General features: G+C 36.6%; 1 protein-coding gene across 8 annotated transcripts in view; it reads left to right on the forward strand.

Annotated features, from left to right (window-relative positions):
• Window positions 1-161: 161 nt before the first annotated feature.
• sema4e (semaphorin 4e) overlaps window positions 162-16,917 on the forward strand; it is a 24,519-nt gene continuing 7,763 nt past the window's right edge. For 2 of the 8 annotated variants that reach the window (XM_056742859.1, XM_056742865.1), the window contains exons 1-2: window positions 13,015-13,329; window positions 15,878-16,204. In XM_056742859.1, the coding sequence (XP_056598837.1) occupies window positions 16,093-16,204 (112 nt within the window). In that variant the 5' untranslated portion in view covers window positions 13,015-13,329; window positions 15,878-16,092. The other 6 variants (XR_008906168.1, XM_056742861.1, XM_056742864.1 and 3 more) reach the window with 6 other exon arrangements.

The following is a 16,917-nucleotide window of genomic DNA, read 5'->3' on the forward strand; positions in this document are numbered from 1 at the left end:
TAAGCCCAAACGAAACAAATGTAATTGAACAGAATTGAAGTAAAATTCACTGAATTAAATCCTTTTTGCACAAAACGCATTTGCTCATTATCCATATCATGAATAATGTATGCACAACGTAATCGCAGTGCATGTGCCGTATTATATCTCCCGTGTCTGTGTCTGTCTATTGTGCATCTGAATGCGTGTCAGTGACGGGATTAATCACGCGTATCCAGTCCCATCCATCTCTCAGCCTGAGAAGGCGTGTCATCATCCCGGCCGTACCATCATCCGCAGCTCTTTGTCCCCGCCGCCGTCTATCGGTACCGGCTGCTGCTGGAGTCATGGCGGCGGCATCCTCGAGTCCGCGCACCGGCAGCCCGAGAGCGCAGCTGTCGCCGAACTACTACGAGGGATATCTGGAGAAAAGAGGACCGAAAGAGAAGGTAAGCGGGTCCGGTGCTTCATCGTGAATTGTGTCTGTCAGATGTTTAAAACATTACGCGCAGCGGGCACATGGTTATTGCGCGTATTGTTTGGTTATGGGCGAGGTTGTGCATTGATCACCTGTCTTGTCTATAACATTGGCAAACCAAGCGACTAAACTCATGTGGAATCGCAACAATCAGGGAATTGATTTGAAACCTGCCATGCGTAATGCCAGTCATTTGACGTGAAACATGTTGCATACGTTATGGCAATAATTTAACTTGAGACATGTGCCGTGCGTTACGCCAGTGATATAACTTGAAACATTTGCCACGCCAATTATTTATAATGTAGCATGTGTCATGCGTAACGCCTTCTGACAGCTGCGTGATAACTTGAAAAACATTGAGATTATATTTTGCCCACTTGAATTTGTGGGCTGCTTTGAATTCCTGCCAGCAGCTATGGACACACCTTAATGTGGACCACATGCAAAGTGTATGAAATGATACTGTACATCTCACACGCGTTTTAAATCATCTGCCACATATTTCCCACACACAGACATGTGTGCTGCATGTCTATTTCCTGCATCTATACTGGATCACATTACACGTGTAATTGCATTTGCTGTTATCTGCTTCATGCAGAGTTTAATGTTGTCCATGGTCATTTAATAACATGTCATGGACTCTGAACCCGACAATAGTAGAAAAAGGTTTGGTTTAGATAGCCAGATAATATTTTAGTTTCGCCTTAAAAAATTGGGGTTAACAAAGAGGACCATATACACTAATTGGTCCCAAAATGTGTCTTCCTGCGGGAGTGAGAGGGGTTCAGGTGCACAGCGTGTGCAGGGGGTGGGTCTAGGATTTGGGACAGCTGTGTTCCGGGTCGCAGCCGTGCCCTGGGGAGCTATGAGCTGCCGTAGAGATCAGGACTGAGACAGACAGAAGAGAGAATTAGAGACAGAATTAATCTGTGAAGAGATGACTGCCGTTTAGCATAGTGCACACATCAGAACCCGTGTGCTGGAGTTTGTCTGAATAGACTTTTAACTGCCCCGTATTCCAACATCTATGTCTTATCAATAATACAAAAAATTTTGAAGTATAACAGGGCGTATTTAGTATTACTGTACTAAAGTGGAACAATCACACACTGTTTCTTCGAAAGACCTCAGATATTGTTAACCTTTGTTAAAGAGTTCATCCAAAAATGAAAATTCTTGAATATTTTTATCACGCTCATGGCATTCCAAACCTGTACGACTTTCTTCTGCAGAACAAAAAGGAAGAATTTAACCAAACAACGTTGAACCTCATCGACTTCAATTTCTCAAAATATCTTTTCATATTTCACAGAGGAAAGAATCATATACAGGTTTTGCAAGACATGGGTGTGTGACTAAATGACGACATCATTTTTATTTAGGGGTGAATTCAATAGTTAGAATTCAAGTTTTATTTGTTTTAACTATAGGCCTACATACGTTACAATATTATAATATTTACACTTAGTGTGTAGTGAGATGCTTGGTGCGCTCTTCCCACTATATGCGTACATAAGCAATGACCAAATAAGAATAAAAAACAGAAATCTGGAAAAAGTAAGAATCATAAAAATGAAATTTAAGGAGAAGAAAATGTGCGATACGAAGAAAGAATTTGAAACAACAATAAAATAAGAACGATTAAAATACGTTAACATAAATATATGTGAATATGAATATTTAATGCCGCATTAGTAGCAACAATCTTGTTTTGAAGGCGGAACTTGAGCCCTATCTAAGGACATGGCATTCAACTCTATTGACTTGGGACTAGTACCATGAGCACCCTAGAAACCACATAGCAACACACTAGAAACCTCTCCAGTTTTGTGTGGTTAAGCTCCTTTCACGTTTTTCAAAAGCAGGGATGTGTCGATGTTCAAAGCTTGAATGCTTGTTTGTGTATTGAGTTATAACATCGAGCTTATGCTTACCAGATTTGTTTTATTTTGCTTCTTCAGGTAGCTCGCCGTCTGTGGACCTGCTTATGTGGAAATACATTATACTTCTTCAACAACGCTAAAGACCCACAAGTAAGGGACATCTTACAGATCAAGTCTTACTAGCATCAACAAGCCGCCATCAATCTGTGAAGCATTAGGAGGGATCTAGGAGGATATTTTTCTTTAACACAAATCCCAAAGTCGTTCACAATCTTATCCGCTAAATGAAGTCATGGGACAGCAGATGGTGGACAGTCAGGCCAGTGTTATCAGGGTTCACTCACTGTAACTGTGCTTTCGGTATTTATGTTCGTTCGGGGCGTCCAAATGAACTACAGCTCTGAGAGAGAGAGAGACAAATGTGGTTGAATGCGACATGCAAAGTTTCACATGCATTGTTTTATTTGCATAATGGCTATTTGTTTGTTTACTTGGAAAGGAATATTTTCATATCACAGAATGTGTTTACTAACAACCCTGTTTGCTTAACATGAGGTGTTTATTCCCTCACTCTGTGTTTTTAACACATACCCAAAATGAAAATTTACCTTCATGTCTTTTTGAAGCTGTTTTATTTTTATGCAAAATGACATGTGCTGAACAAAAAGGTTCAAACGGTTTGATAAAAGTTATTGACTTGCCAATAGGTTCTCGTGTGTCATGTGAACGATTGTGACATGAAGTTTGAAAAATGGGAAAGTTGTGTGTTTTTCCTTTAAATGTGTGTTTGTGTCTAGCATGTAGAGAAGCTGGAGCTCGGTGGATTTGTGTCTCTGGTTGACGATCCAAGTCGTGACAGAAACTTGGAAGCAGCTCGCCTGAACCTGCGCATGAAAGACGGAGAAATCAAACTCACCGTGAGTATCAAACATTTGTCTGTCCCTTCTGTAAATACATTACTGGCTTCCCATCACGCTCTGTAAACACACCTCAGTTTCCTCACATTACTAATTTGAATATCACACCCTGGATTTGTTCTAGAGACGTTTAATGTATAATGAAAACTCAGAAGATTTTTTTTTAAACTGTCCGTCTCCAGGAGAGGAAAATATGGACATGTTTGGATTCATTTAAAGCAGTGGTTGGATTTGCCCATATTTTATCCATACGTTAAATGAAACAATCCAGCATTTTAATAATTTAAAGATAATCTCGTTTGGGCAATGGCTCAGCACACTAAACATTAACCTTAAAAGTAAGTGGGACTAATATTAAATGTTAATATTCAAAAAGGTTGGTAACACTTTCCTTGAACCATATATGTATAATGCATTATAAGGAGTTATTAAAGTGTAAAATGCATTATAATTCTTTATAATGTGTGTTGTAATGCATTATATGTAGTTGGAAAGAATTATAACCAATTTAAAATGTGTAGTGTAACAATTAATTGCTAAGTGTTATAATGTATTAACTGTAAAAATGATTATTTATAATACATAACAATGCATTAAAAGGAGCATTACAATGCTTTAAAGCTACTTTTATAATGCATTATACATACATGCTTCAAGGAAAGTGTTACCGGTTGGTTTTAAAAAATCTAAATGTTTATACATTTATAAATGTTGTTTCAGTTTCAGTTTGACAGGCCATGATTTAAGGACCCGTTTATACTCAACACAGATAACACTTCCAGTAAGAACCAGATTAAACTGCAGTTAGATTAAAGTATGAAGCACATAAAACTCAAGCAAAGGTTTTATAAAGGCAATAAAAGATTGTAACTTTCACAAACATTTACTTTCATTTTATCTTGACTGTACCTTGTCTAAACTCCACACAAGCAGCAAAGCCCATTTTTGTCCTAAAATAACCCCAAAATATTTGACCATTAAACACTGTTTCACTTTTTATGTGTTTATTTGTGCTCTTGAATTATTTTAGAACTTGAATTGCAGTTCTTGTAATCTATATACAGTAATGCACAGAAATATGATTTATACTGTTACTGTAACGTAATGAAGTGGTACAAACAAATACACAGAGATTTTCACAGTATTAATCTTTCTCTTTCTTTCTTTATTACTCGCAGGCTCCCAATCTAGAAGCCCGCGAGCTTTGGAAGGGTTTTCTCTACTCTGTAGTCGATGTAAGTTTTTCTGAAGCGAAATAAATTGCATAGATCTTGTAGATTCTGAGCTGTATTTCAGATATCGAGCTGTGTTTATTAGATAGCTTGTCATGTGACATAGTGAATGTTGTCAGAAACATTCCTTTGTGAAGAATGCTTTGGCTCTTTCAATCAGATTTGAGACCTTTGCATAGAAAGTCAAATGCTCAAGTGATATAGGCTACAGTAAGCTTTTTTTTAATGGCAGGAAATATTTTATACTTGCTACATCTGTATTAACATAATATAAAATCTATTTATTTACTCAAAATTCACAACAAATATTTTAAAATAGAAAAAGTACATACAAAGGATCAAATGTTAAACAATTCTCTGTAGACCTTTGTTACGATCCGTTTTATGATTAAATTTTATGATTACAATTTCTATAGGTGTTATATACTGGGACATGCAGTTGTTTAAATATGAAAAAAAATGAGTCTGGTGGTACTATAAAGTTTGTTTGTATCAACACAATGTCGTCCTTTGATTGACAGCTGACTCTCCCTAAAACCAAAACACATCTCTCGGGCTTCAGAGATCAAAGTTGTTCACTGGCATGAAAGTTTGTTTCTAAATCAGCAGTGTTTGTTTACTTTTAACCCTGTAAATCACATTAACGCATGTTCTGCGTTTCATTGCAGCTGGCTGTGCCCACCACCCTGACCCTCCTGCCCGGGCAGATACACATGCTGAAGGAGGTCGTGGAGAAGGAGAAAATGCGTCGGAGGGCTCGCGCTGCAGCCAGAGCTCCCTCGTCCCCCCTCTCTCTACCGCTGGTGGGGGAAATACCTGCGTGAGTCTCTGTTTATCTGAGCATGTCTGTGTAGGAGAGAGGCCCGGAGCTGGGCGGTGGTTTCACGGATGACATTCTTGAGAACTTGTGTGTTTATACATTTATTAGCCGTGTGTGTATGTTTAAGCAATAGCACGTTTTCTGCTGCTCATATTGGAGGTTAGCAGGGGCGCAATTAACAGTTGCAAGGGGGGTATGCAAGACAGAATTTTGGGCCCCCCTCTTCAGATTCATTTTTTAAATGAGTGATTTTAATAATAAAATGTTATATAATTATATAAATGTAATTAGGCAATTTGCTACAGTATTGGACAATATTGGACAATAACATAGAAATGTCTCACAAAACAATATTATTCAATGTATGTTCAATTTTTATTAAAACATAAGGCATTTTCAATAAGAAAGCACTATATAACTATATAAACTATATAAATATAAACATATCAAGTACCAGAACAAGCTTCTAACCAAATGTTAAACATTAAACTGAGTCTTGTACTGTAGACAAACCTCATTCACTGTTTATTTATTCAGGAGTAAATACTCTAGTGTCCATTTTCATTTTTTTGTAAAACGTTAAATTTCATTAGAGCGCGCATAAACACATATGCACAACAACAAGCTTGTAAGTTACCCGAATAACTCGTAACAGTTTGAATCAGTCTTAGTTTTGCCAATGTCAAAAAAGAACATGATATCCATATTTAATAAGTCTATAACACAATAAAACTCGTACAAGTCTTGATTTCTTGTTTGCATTTTTTTTTAAAGGATGTGGAACTGCAATGCAAATTGTACGATTTTTTCAGGAGTAAACATTCAAATCACATTCCTGTCTATTTTCATTAACACATTACGTTTCATTTAAGTGGAAACAATAAAGAAATAAGCCTATGAAACGTTAAAGATGTACACCGCCTCTGCAAGCTTAAATACTAAGGAAATAACTTGTAACAGTTTTTAGTATGGGGGAATAGGCTACAAAAAAAGAACATGATAGCCGCATTAACAATGTCAAAAGGAAAACATTTCAGAAATGTCAAAGGTAGGTTTTAACACCCGATTTAAATCGTGCACGTCTTGATTTCATGCTTGCCTAGTTGTCTAAAATTTCCTCAAAGGGAGTAGAACGTGCAATGTGTGCTCTAGTGATATGACCGCAAGATGCGATAAACGGTCTTGGTCCATTGTAGCCTGTCGCTATTAACATCCAAGTTATTTCCCCGCGTGTTACTGCAGTCATCAGAAATATTTGGCTTATTCTTCGCAAAGACCCACTTTGTAAGAGAGTTTCTTAATTGTTTTACCTCTTTCGGTCCATCGTTACTTTTTATGTCAACCCCTAATGGAAATGTTGGCTTATTAAATTGTATCTAACTATCCCAGATAGTTTGTGCGGTGAATCAACATGAGGGAGAAAGGGAGTGATAACATAATGCAATGTTAATAATTGTTTTAGATGATAAGAAATGAGAAAACGGGTGCTTGATAAAACTGCACACATGTTCATTGTTAATTATTGTAGTTAACTGTCAATGTCAATACTAGCCGTAACATGCTGTCCTAAGTGTGTGACCCAGTGTGTGAAAACTAGTTATTATTGACAAGCATCAGAGTTTGATTTTAACCATTTATTTCTGTATGTTTTACACTAAGTATTTGACATCGCCTTAGTCAGTCAAAACTATATAAAAATGGAAAGATTATATTTCCACAGGATATTCTTTAAATTATGTTAACTGCCCTTCTGAAAAAAATATAGAAACCTGCCCAAAAAACAATAGATTTAGATGGGAATCAATAGAACACACGTTTATGCAAAGACATTTTTTTTATTTTGTAATAGAAAAAATGGTGGTACACAATGGTATTTCAATGTAAATTAACAGAATTTGTGTAATACTATTCTTTAGCAGGGTTTATGTAGAAATAATACATCACAAATAAATGACTACAGCTGGGTTTTCAGTTGCATTGAAGGGATTATATACAAATGCCATCTAAGGCTAAATGTAACTGTTAACTGATGATTTTGACAATGATTAACAAAACCAGCAAGTGCCACAGCTGCCATTGGCTATTGAAATCTTGCTTGCAATAAATCTTTCAGAATGCTCCTGATTACATAAAGAGGCATAGTCTATGCATTCCTGAGTGTGGCGGTGCTCATGGGTTGTCGATCTAGGATGGATGAGTAAGCTGGGGGGGAATCAGAGTATACTCACTAAAAAAATCTAGACTACACCACTGCTGTGAATATATAGGAAAGATGTATACTGGAGACCATACGAATTTTCCATTTAATTAGCATTTCATTCCAGAGCCATTCCAGTCCAGTGTCTGTTGAATTTCAACATGACATAAAGTCATCCAACAGCAATGTGAAAGACTGACAAAGTCATGAAAAGACACATCAAAAATCCAGGTTATCACATTAAAAAAATTTGGTTTAATTTTTCCAAAATACAAACATTAATGTTGCATCACTTGAAAGTAAATATGAACGTGTTCTCTTTGCAGTATTTGAGGTCTGAATAAACAGGGTTTCTCCTGATTAATTTCCTGCAAATAAATGAAAACAATATTTGGATTTGATGTTTGGGAGAAATATTGTTAGTGGTTCCCCAAAAAATGATAATTTACCTAAACACATACCTATTAAATCAGAAAAAAATCACTCTTTTTTTCTGCAGCTCAATATGTACATGTGAAAATGAATATTAAATATTCAGTGATGCATAATGACGAATTTATCAACAACAACAGTCCAAACATAACAAAACCGATCAAAATGACATGCCGTTCAAAGGTCTCCATCCCAAGTGCTTGTTATAGAAACATTAGGTTAAAGAGACCTTTGTGTTTGGCCAGGATTCCTGTTTTACATTTTTGTTACTGTTGATAGTATTGGCACAGATGCTTTTTTCAGACTTCTCCACATGTCTAGTCAAGACAAATAATTTTTTTACTAGGCCAACAAGCATGTTTGATCACATATTTGTATTTCAGGTGTTTCAGGCCTGTGTCTCGCACTGAAGCTGAAGTATTATTGGAAAGACATCCAGACTGCGGAAACATGCTTCTTAGACCGGGAAGGGATGGAACGTCACTCGCCGTCACCACACGACAAGACCTGAATGGGTAAGAACAAAAACATCTCTCACTTTTAGTTAGATATAGGTATTAGTTAGCAGCGTATTAGTACTGTTGGAAAAAGATGCACATAGTAAAATGAAAGTGTTAACGTAAAAGTGTTGCATTCCAAGGTCTGTTAACAAAAGAAATGCTTTGAATATGTTTTCTTTGTGAAACAGATCTGTGTTCAGACACTACAGAGTGACGCAGAAGCAGCAGGGCGGTTACATCATCGACGTAGAAAACCCTGTACGTGAAAATAACTTGTCTCAGAAAAAAACGAATGCACGAAGAACCGTCTTAAACGATAAGTCTCTCTATTTATTTTTCTTTAGATCCCTTGCCCCACACTTCATGATGTCATCAATGCTCTGGTGGAGAAAACCGCCAGCACTCTTCAGCCTTTCATATTAGAGGAGCCATATGAAGAAAACATCAGTATGTTAAACACACACGTTCCTTGTAACCTTAAAAACCTTTTGATATGAAGGTGTATTCACTTTTTAAATGAATTCAAACATTGCAATCAAATGTGTTTTAAAATAAATACTGAAGGAGAGCAGCCAATAAGAGACCAGAACAGATGTTAAGGTAGAGTGGGCTTTTATAAGGCTGCTTAATAAGATGCATTTCAGTGACTTCATTAAAGATGCTGAAATAAAACATAGGTCGGTTTTATTACTTTTGTGTTATTCTATAGTTTTAATGAGTTTACTAATCACTGTTATTCTAAAATGTGACAAAAGTATTAATAAAGCAAGAGAAAATCATTCGTAAAACTTTAACCGCTAGTGTATGTGCATATACTGTATATTCTTACAGGATCTTAATGTGATCATAAAGAAGGGATAGACTTTATAAGGTAGCGTTGATCTGTTTTGACAATTTTTTCGGTGTTAATAATTTACTTTTGGCAAAAACAGAATTTAGTAACTGACCGTATTTTTCTTTTTAGCATTTGTATCATCCAACGATGAGAGCGGAGAGAAAACACTTCACTGCGCTCCCGCGGGGCCAATCTCCAGAGCTCCTGCCCTGCCTCCTAAACAAGGTGTCACAAACAAATACCTCATGTCCCAAAGTTAGAGATATTTCACCCCAAAATGTATATTCTTTCATCATTTACTCGCCCTCATGTCATTCCTAACCTGACTTTCTTTTGTGACGATATTTTGAAGAATGTTGGTAACCGAAAAGCATTGGCCCCATTGACTTCCATTGTATGGACACAAAACCACCGAGACATTTCTCAAAATATCTTCTATTTTGTTCCACTGAAGAACAGAAGTCATACAGATGTTGAATTTGTTAAAAAAGGATGAACCATTTTTTTAGATCACAATTACGCAATTTAGACCTCAGGAAGGTCCAAAAGAATAGCCCCCGGTATGTGTGTACTGTACAATGCTAATATTAAAGCACTCAATCCTTTAATATTACTCAAATATATCAGTTTCCTGCAAAGGTCAAAATTGTTTATGGCATCTGGGATGAACTTAAACAAATGTTATAAAATTGTCCGATGATTAATGATTGAAGCATGTGAATTATCTCATGCTCCATCAATCGTTCTGCTCCTTCAAGTAGTTGTGTTGTGCAAAAGTATGAAACAAGTCTGAATCTGTGTGTCTAAGAAGCAGAAGTCTTGGAAGCTTAGGAAAACAAAGATTTGTTTTTAACACTGTGGGTTGGATTACACAAACTTGAAATATAGTATAAACGAAATCATTTGTACAAAGGAGATATTTCATTGTTTTTTAAAGAGACTGACACAATTTTCTTTGCCCAAGAGCACGATGAAGATGATTCACGAGTCAGCCTGTGTGTGGGATTTGAACTAATGACCTTAAAGGAATAGTTCACCTTTCAAATTGAAAATAGGTCATAATTTATTCGCCCGTCATTTTAAACCTGCTTAATCATTTTAAAAAAGACAACTTCTATTGTACGGACACAAAACAATACAAGTCAATGGGTACCAACGGTTTACTTTTACCAAGATCTTTTGTGTAAAAGTCACACAGGTTTGAAACGACTTGATTTTGACTATCCCTTTAATGATTGACAGATCTGCATTTTTACTCAAAATTCTCCAGACTGAATGTGTACGTGTGTATGTGTTCAGTAGGTACAGACAAATGGACGTTGCAAACGCAGACGAGATCTCCCAGTTCATCCCCTCGGTCCTTTTCCCCGTCCGGCTCTCCGTCCAACTCTATGAGAAGGCTGGTTCTGTCTCCCTCTCCACTCTCGCAGTGTAAGTCTCTCGCCAGCAAAAGCAGTGACCAAAAAACGTTTATTTTATATGTAAGAAATTGCACATTTTCACTTCAGCAATAAGAGTTTATATACAGTATGTGTGTTTGTTTGCCATCAGCCCTCACAGAAGAGCTCAAACAGAAGCTGGAGAAAAGACGGACCGGTCAAGAATGAGTACTTCTCCCACCCGTCCTGCCCTCAGCCGTCTCATTCTGCCAGTGCCTTCCAATAAAGACTTCCGACCCATCAAATGGACAGGGATTCCCCATAATAAACCATTTTCCCTCTTTGTGACTATATTACTGCCACTTTGTTTGACCTTATCAAGAGACAAGATAACCGAGATCCTACTGCTGTCCTGCTTCATGATGCCACATGTTCCTTTGAGATTTTGGAAGATTGAAAGGAGAAATCTGAGCCAAAAATCTCTCTCTCGGTTTATTTCCTCTCCTTCTCTGTTAAATCAATCATATTCCCAGACTCAGATGTCTACCAGAATGAGTCGAGATTAAATTGTGACCTGCAGACTTTCAAGATGATAAGCACATTGAATAAGTGTTCAAATGAAGGACTGTGTCAAATGTGAACTGGGCTATTCGCTCACATATAATGTGAAGTTCAGGTTAAAAACTGTTATATTTTGACATTTAAATGATGCATTTGGACAGAAAATGATTTTTTTGATTGGGTACAAATGTTATCATTTGAATATTAGGGATGGTTCAGCCTTCTGAAGGTCAATATTTCTCAGATTCGTGGGCGTTGATAGGCTGATAGATGGTTGCATTAGCGGTCCTGTGGCTGTCTTTCATGAGCATGCATGGTGCTACTGTGACTTCTCTGTAGATATCCGTTTTCATGTGAAAATTAAAAGATTTCTTGTTATTTCTAATCGTTATATTTATGGGAATTAAAGGGAAGGTTTTGTAGAAGTCATTAGCTGTTTTCGTTACTTTGACATCTCTAAAGATGCGCGCACGCTGCAAATGATCTTCAGGTAACAACACCGAATTGTGAGTTTGTATTTTTCTTCAACACTTCACTGCAGTCCTTTAGGAATTAAACCCACGTTTTAATAGTGTAAAGTTTAGTAACCACTTTTCTTATAATTATTATTTATATCAATAGTTTTACTGTAAAAATCATGGGGAAACAATGATTTGCATGACGGTTCGGTAATAGCTGACACTGAACGCAAGGGGGCGCCAGGGCGCAAACACAACGAGAACGTGAAAGTTAATCTGAGTAACGAGATTTTAAAAATTATTTTATTTTCAGATTCAGATTTTACAGATGAAATCAAGTAGCCGAGCTTTATTTCAACCCTTTTATCTGAAATGAAAAATATACATTTTAAAAAGGTATTAAGTAAGGGAACTAGATTCAGATATGGTTAGAACTTCAAAATATAAATATCAATCGAAATTAGTCTTCCTGAGCAGTACAAAGCTGTATGGATTTGACATCATTTGTGAATGCCAAGTGTTTAAACATGTTTCAAAAATATTGCCTAATCAGAAGTGAATCAACAATTTCATTAGACTTCCATAAATAGAAAGTGGTTTGTGTGTCAGTGTTTGTTTTGTAATATACATAGCTTCATAAGAATGTGTGGGTGTCCATTTATAACCAGGCTTTCCTGATTTTACAGAGTGAAAGATGTTTTGGGTTAACGTCAGATTTGCGATCAACCATTTAGATCTGAGTATTCTCAGATCTCAGGATACGTGCTTCTACACCACAGTTGTCACCTATACATTTTCTCATATTTTAAAGATTAAGGTATGTTTAAGGCAAAGGTAGAAATGTTGTTCCAACTACACATGATGTTTCCTCAAGAATATCTCTCACTTTGTGAAATCATTTGAGCCGTATGTTTGTGTGTATGCTTTCAAATGTGTAGCCAACAGCATGCTTAAAAAACAAACACTTATGAAACAAGTTCTTCTGGATTCTCAGGTTAAGCAGAGTTTGTATGAAATCGTGTGTAACGTACCATGTGTCATTCACATGGCTTTTGCTCTCTTTTTAGTTTAGTTTAGTTTAGTTTATGTTTTTATTTTATTGGCAAAAATGCATTGCCTCCCCTCTCCTCCCCTCCTTCAACCTGAAGAAAATTGCATTTCTGATTTGGAAGTGTTACTTGTAAGATCTTAATACTCTGTTGTTTTGTTTACTACTGTTCCAAACTTGGTTTTCTTGAAAATCTGAAAACTATGACAACACACCTTCTAGTAAACACTCCACCTCTCTCTTTCTCTCTCTCTCTCTCTCTCTCCCTCTCACACACACACTCTGACACTTGTAGTGACTTGTAGTTAAGGCAGAAGGAGCTTTTAAAAGCATGTTTTCCCCCCTTTTCTTTGCAGCAGAAGAATGCCTTTGACTTCACGCTGCACGACATTCGCAGTTTATCTGTAAAACAAAGCAGCAGACGCCGTGAGCTCCATTCACTGCAGAGACAGGACACACACCATACTTTCTGCTCAGTTTGTGGCCCGAAAGCTGTGCTTTCTTTTTGCATTTAGAGATGTGTGTGTGCATGGGTTTGAGTTGAGGAAGCGCTCATGCGAAGGCGCGGGGGATCTGAGAAACTGAACTGGAATTTGGCGACATGGTGAGTTATTGCCGACCCAAATTTCGAGAACTTAAGTGCGAGAAGAGTTTTGTGTGTTCTTCATACTTGTACTTTGAGGGGAACTGAGAGTAATGTATTTCACAGTTGAATTGTGTTTGCATGAGATTTACAAAGGTGCATATATATCTGAATGCAAATGATACAAAATTATATCTAATGTCCTTACTCTGTCATACTATGTCGCTCTTCAAGATGCATTGAAGAGCATTATTTTGAAACTTCTGAGTGTGTTTGTGATGTGTGTGGGCAGGTTTGCATGTGCTCAAGGGCCGAGTTTCTGAAAATCGCACCTGTTTTTTGGAAGGATGCTCGCTTAGACAATAATTCACAAAGGAAGGAAGTCATGTCTTTGTTTATATTTAAAAACTACAAACAATGTATTGAAGGGCTTGTGGGTGTGCAGTAAATTCAGTCATTATATAATTATACCATAGTTTTCAAAATTAATTATATAGATGTCAATGTGTTTGACTGTGTGTGAAGTGTTCATCATCCCACATTATGAATCTTCTATTTTCGGACATGTTAAGTGTCTTGAACGTTTGTTTTTGCAAGTGATGTCTGTTTATATAGGTTGATTTCATTGATGCATATGCTGAAAGCGTAAACAGTATATGGCCTTATATTCTTACATGTTTCTCAAGACATATATCTACACACGCATGTTCAGGACACATATTGTAAAATTATACAGTATAATACACAATATTAACCCAACAGAGGGAATTTATGTTGTTCTCTCGGAAATCTGCATGACTTATTCATAATGATACATTTATTCAATATGCATACAGTACATGAAAACAGGCAATTGTGTAGTACACGTATCATTGTGTCAAAAAGAGACAAACCCAACTGTTGGGTTATGAATTCAGGTTGTTGGTTGAGTACATTCAGTTTTGATCCAACCATGAAAATAATTGATGTATTATAAATAATATATTGTATTGTAGATCTTAAGTAGCATATACTTTAGGGTATAATATATTGTTGCTGTTCTCAGATACCTAGAATGTCAAAATTTGCTGATTTTCAGGAAATTGCTAAACTCTGCTGCAGAACGATTGCATACTGTGCTGTCAGAGTTGACGAGCACAAGCAAGGATAGTTCACCTAAAATTAACATTCTGTCTTCATTTACTCACTCTCAAAGAAAGATATTTGGAAGATTTGTTTGTTAGCAATTTACATTTCTGGGCACCACTAACCACCACAGTTAAAAAAATATTACATAGAAAAATAAATACACAGAAAACGAACCCAATACTATTTTTTTATGACGGAGGAACATATCCGAGGCTTTGTGGTAATGTGATTGACGCAACGTGAGGTCGTATTTATTTTTGAACCTCTGGAAATTTCCGACACAAACTTCTGACTCAATGTGCAATGGGCTTAACAGTTCTGGGACACCTTTGACTATCATTTACATGTTTCCTACTTTGGTAGTCAATGATGCTCTAGAAATGTCAGTTGCTAACAATTCTTCCAAATATCTTTCTTTGTGTTCAACCGAAACATATTTGGGTGAACAGTTCCTTTGAGATTTGCAAAACCCAGTGACAACCATAAAAGGTGATTAATAACAACTATTTATGGCCAAAGATAAAATTATGGAGATATGAGATTTCAAAAGGGCAGCGGCTATAGGACTACGCAGTTTTTCTATATATAAACTTGAGGGATGATAAACGTTTGACGTTTTACCATTAGAGCTCATGCGCTTATCTGATTGAGGTTTTTGGTTTGTGTGGTATAGAAAATAGTCTCACCATTTCTCAGAATAAGGAGCTTTGTATTGGGCCAGTTGAAACTGGTTAAGACTTAAAAAAGATGTCGTTTGTTAGCTTTTTTGTGCCAAAAAGCATTTTCAAGTGTTTCTCTTAAACCTTCTAAACAAGTTTGTCCATCATTTTGATTCTCTCTATATAAACTAGCAAGAAAGGAAGGAATGGAGTGTTTTGTAGGCAGGTGACAACACACTAACATTGTAGGGGAACATTTTGCACTGCCACACTTTTTTCTGTTGTGATTTTATAAACATTTTATCTTCTAATTTAATATAGCCATACATACATCTAAAAGCTATTTCGCAGTCAACACTTTGTTCATTTTATGAGCTTGTTACAAAATGCTTGCTTAATCTTCCTTTTTACACCCGTTGGGTAACACATCCTTTTAGCTGTACATTGTTCTGAATAGTAAGCAATTTAAAGACGAGGGCAACTTTTTTCAACTTTTTTTCAAACTGTTGGCCACTCGATAGCGTGCATGTGTTCTGAAACTAGTTTAGATCTTGATGTATGAGGATGTGGTCGATGATATTTCTGTTGTCATGGAGCTGAAAATACAGAACATTGTCCTCTAGTTCTTGTAAGCAAATGCTTTCATCCTCTGCATTAGCATGACTAAAGCAATGACAGATATACTGTCGCCAGCACCCCTCCATCCTGACGCCTTCTGTCTCTCGCTGTCTCTCGAGTCTTTCAACAAATGTGTGGTTTACTCTCCCTCTCTCTCTCTGTAGATACCTTGCCAGAGATCTTTGCACCGTCTTTGAGGTGTTTTTTGCAGCTGAAGTCACATATCTCAGTTTGGAACCGGTACTGAATGAAAGGGAGAAGATGATGATGAGGAAGCTCTAACAGACTTATGACAAAAGATTTTGGAGGGTTTTATCAATTCTGAAATCATCATCAGATTGAAACAGATTGTTTTTGCTTTAGAACTGAATAAACCGTTATGTTACTGCTGGCTGTTGTATGCCTGCTGTGTCTCTGGAGTCCAGCCACGTTGGCGGGAGGTGTGGGATCAGTACCGAACTGCATGCCCCGGAAAACAGTGTCTCTTAAGAGTAAGTTCACCTTTTTCTTCTTCTACACAAGGTTGAGTTGATTGTTTATGTTCATGCAGTGACATCTATTTTTACACCATTCCTTACTTTAACTTTGGACATGTTCCACTAACATCAGAAACTTTTAGATTTTTTTACAAATTTTACTTAAAATATTTAACTGTTTTAAAAGTTTCTTTCTGTTAAATATTTAGCTTGTGATACATGGCAGTTTTTATTATGTGTGTACATTCATATATTATTTAAGATGGCTTAAGTATAATATTGGGCTACTTGTACACCCTTTTGTTTGCCATATCCTTGAATTAAACAGTAAAAACAAAGAAAACCGTCGTATTTCCACTATGGTAATGTCCAAAAAACTAGGGATGCACTAAACATATGCAATACAACTAGTTTAGGGATAACAAAAAAGTGACCAAAAAAAAAATTAAGGTATATAAAATGTTTAAAACCGAGTGAAAAGCTTTGTTTTCGCTGTGCTCTTTTGAAATACATACTTTACTCTACCTCTCTATTCAGGGGCGGGATAGGACTTAAAATTGGCTCTGGAATTCTTGACCAATAGCGGCCCTTCATCCATTCCATAGAAGGAGGGATTTGGCTGTCATTTCGAATCGCTTTTCTAATCTAATACATCTAATTTGTCCGTCCAAATTTGCATTTACCAAATCCGGCCTTGTCTTCATTTGTTTTGTCGTACTATAGTACTG

The sequence above is a fragment of the Triplophysa dalaica genome, chromosome 3 (assembly GCF_015846415.1).
Source record: "Triplophysa dalaica isolate WHDGS20190420 chromosome 3, ASM1584641v1, whole genome shotgun sequence".
NCBI lineage: Eukaryota > Metazoa > Chordata > Actinopteri > Cypriniformes > Nemacheilidae > Triplophysa > Triplophysa dalaica.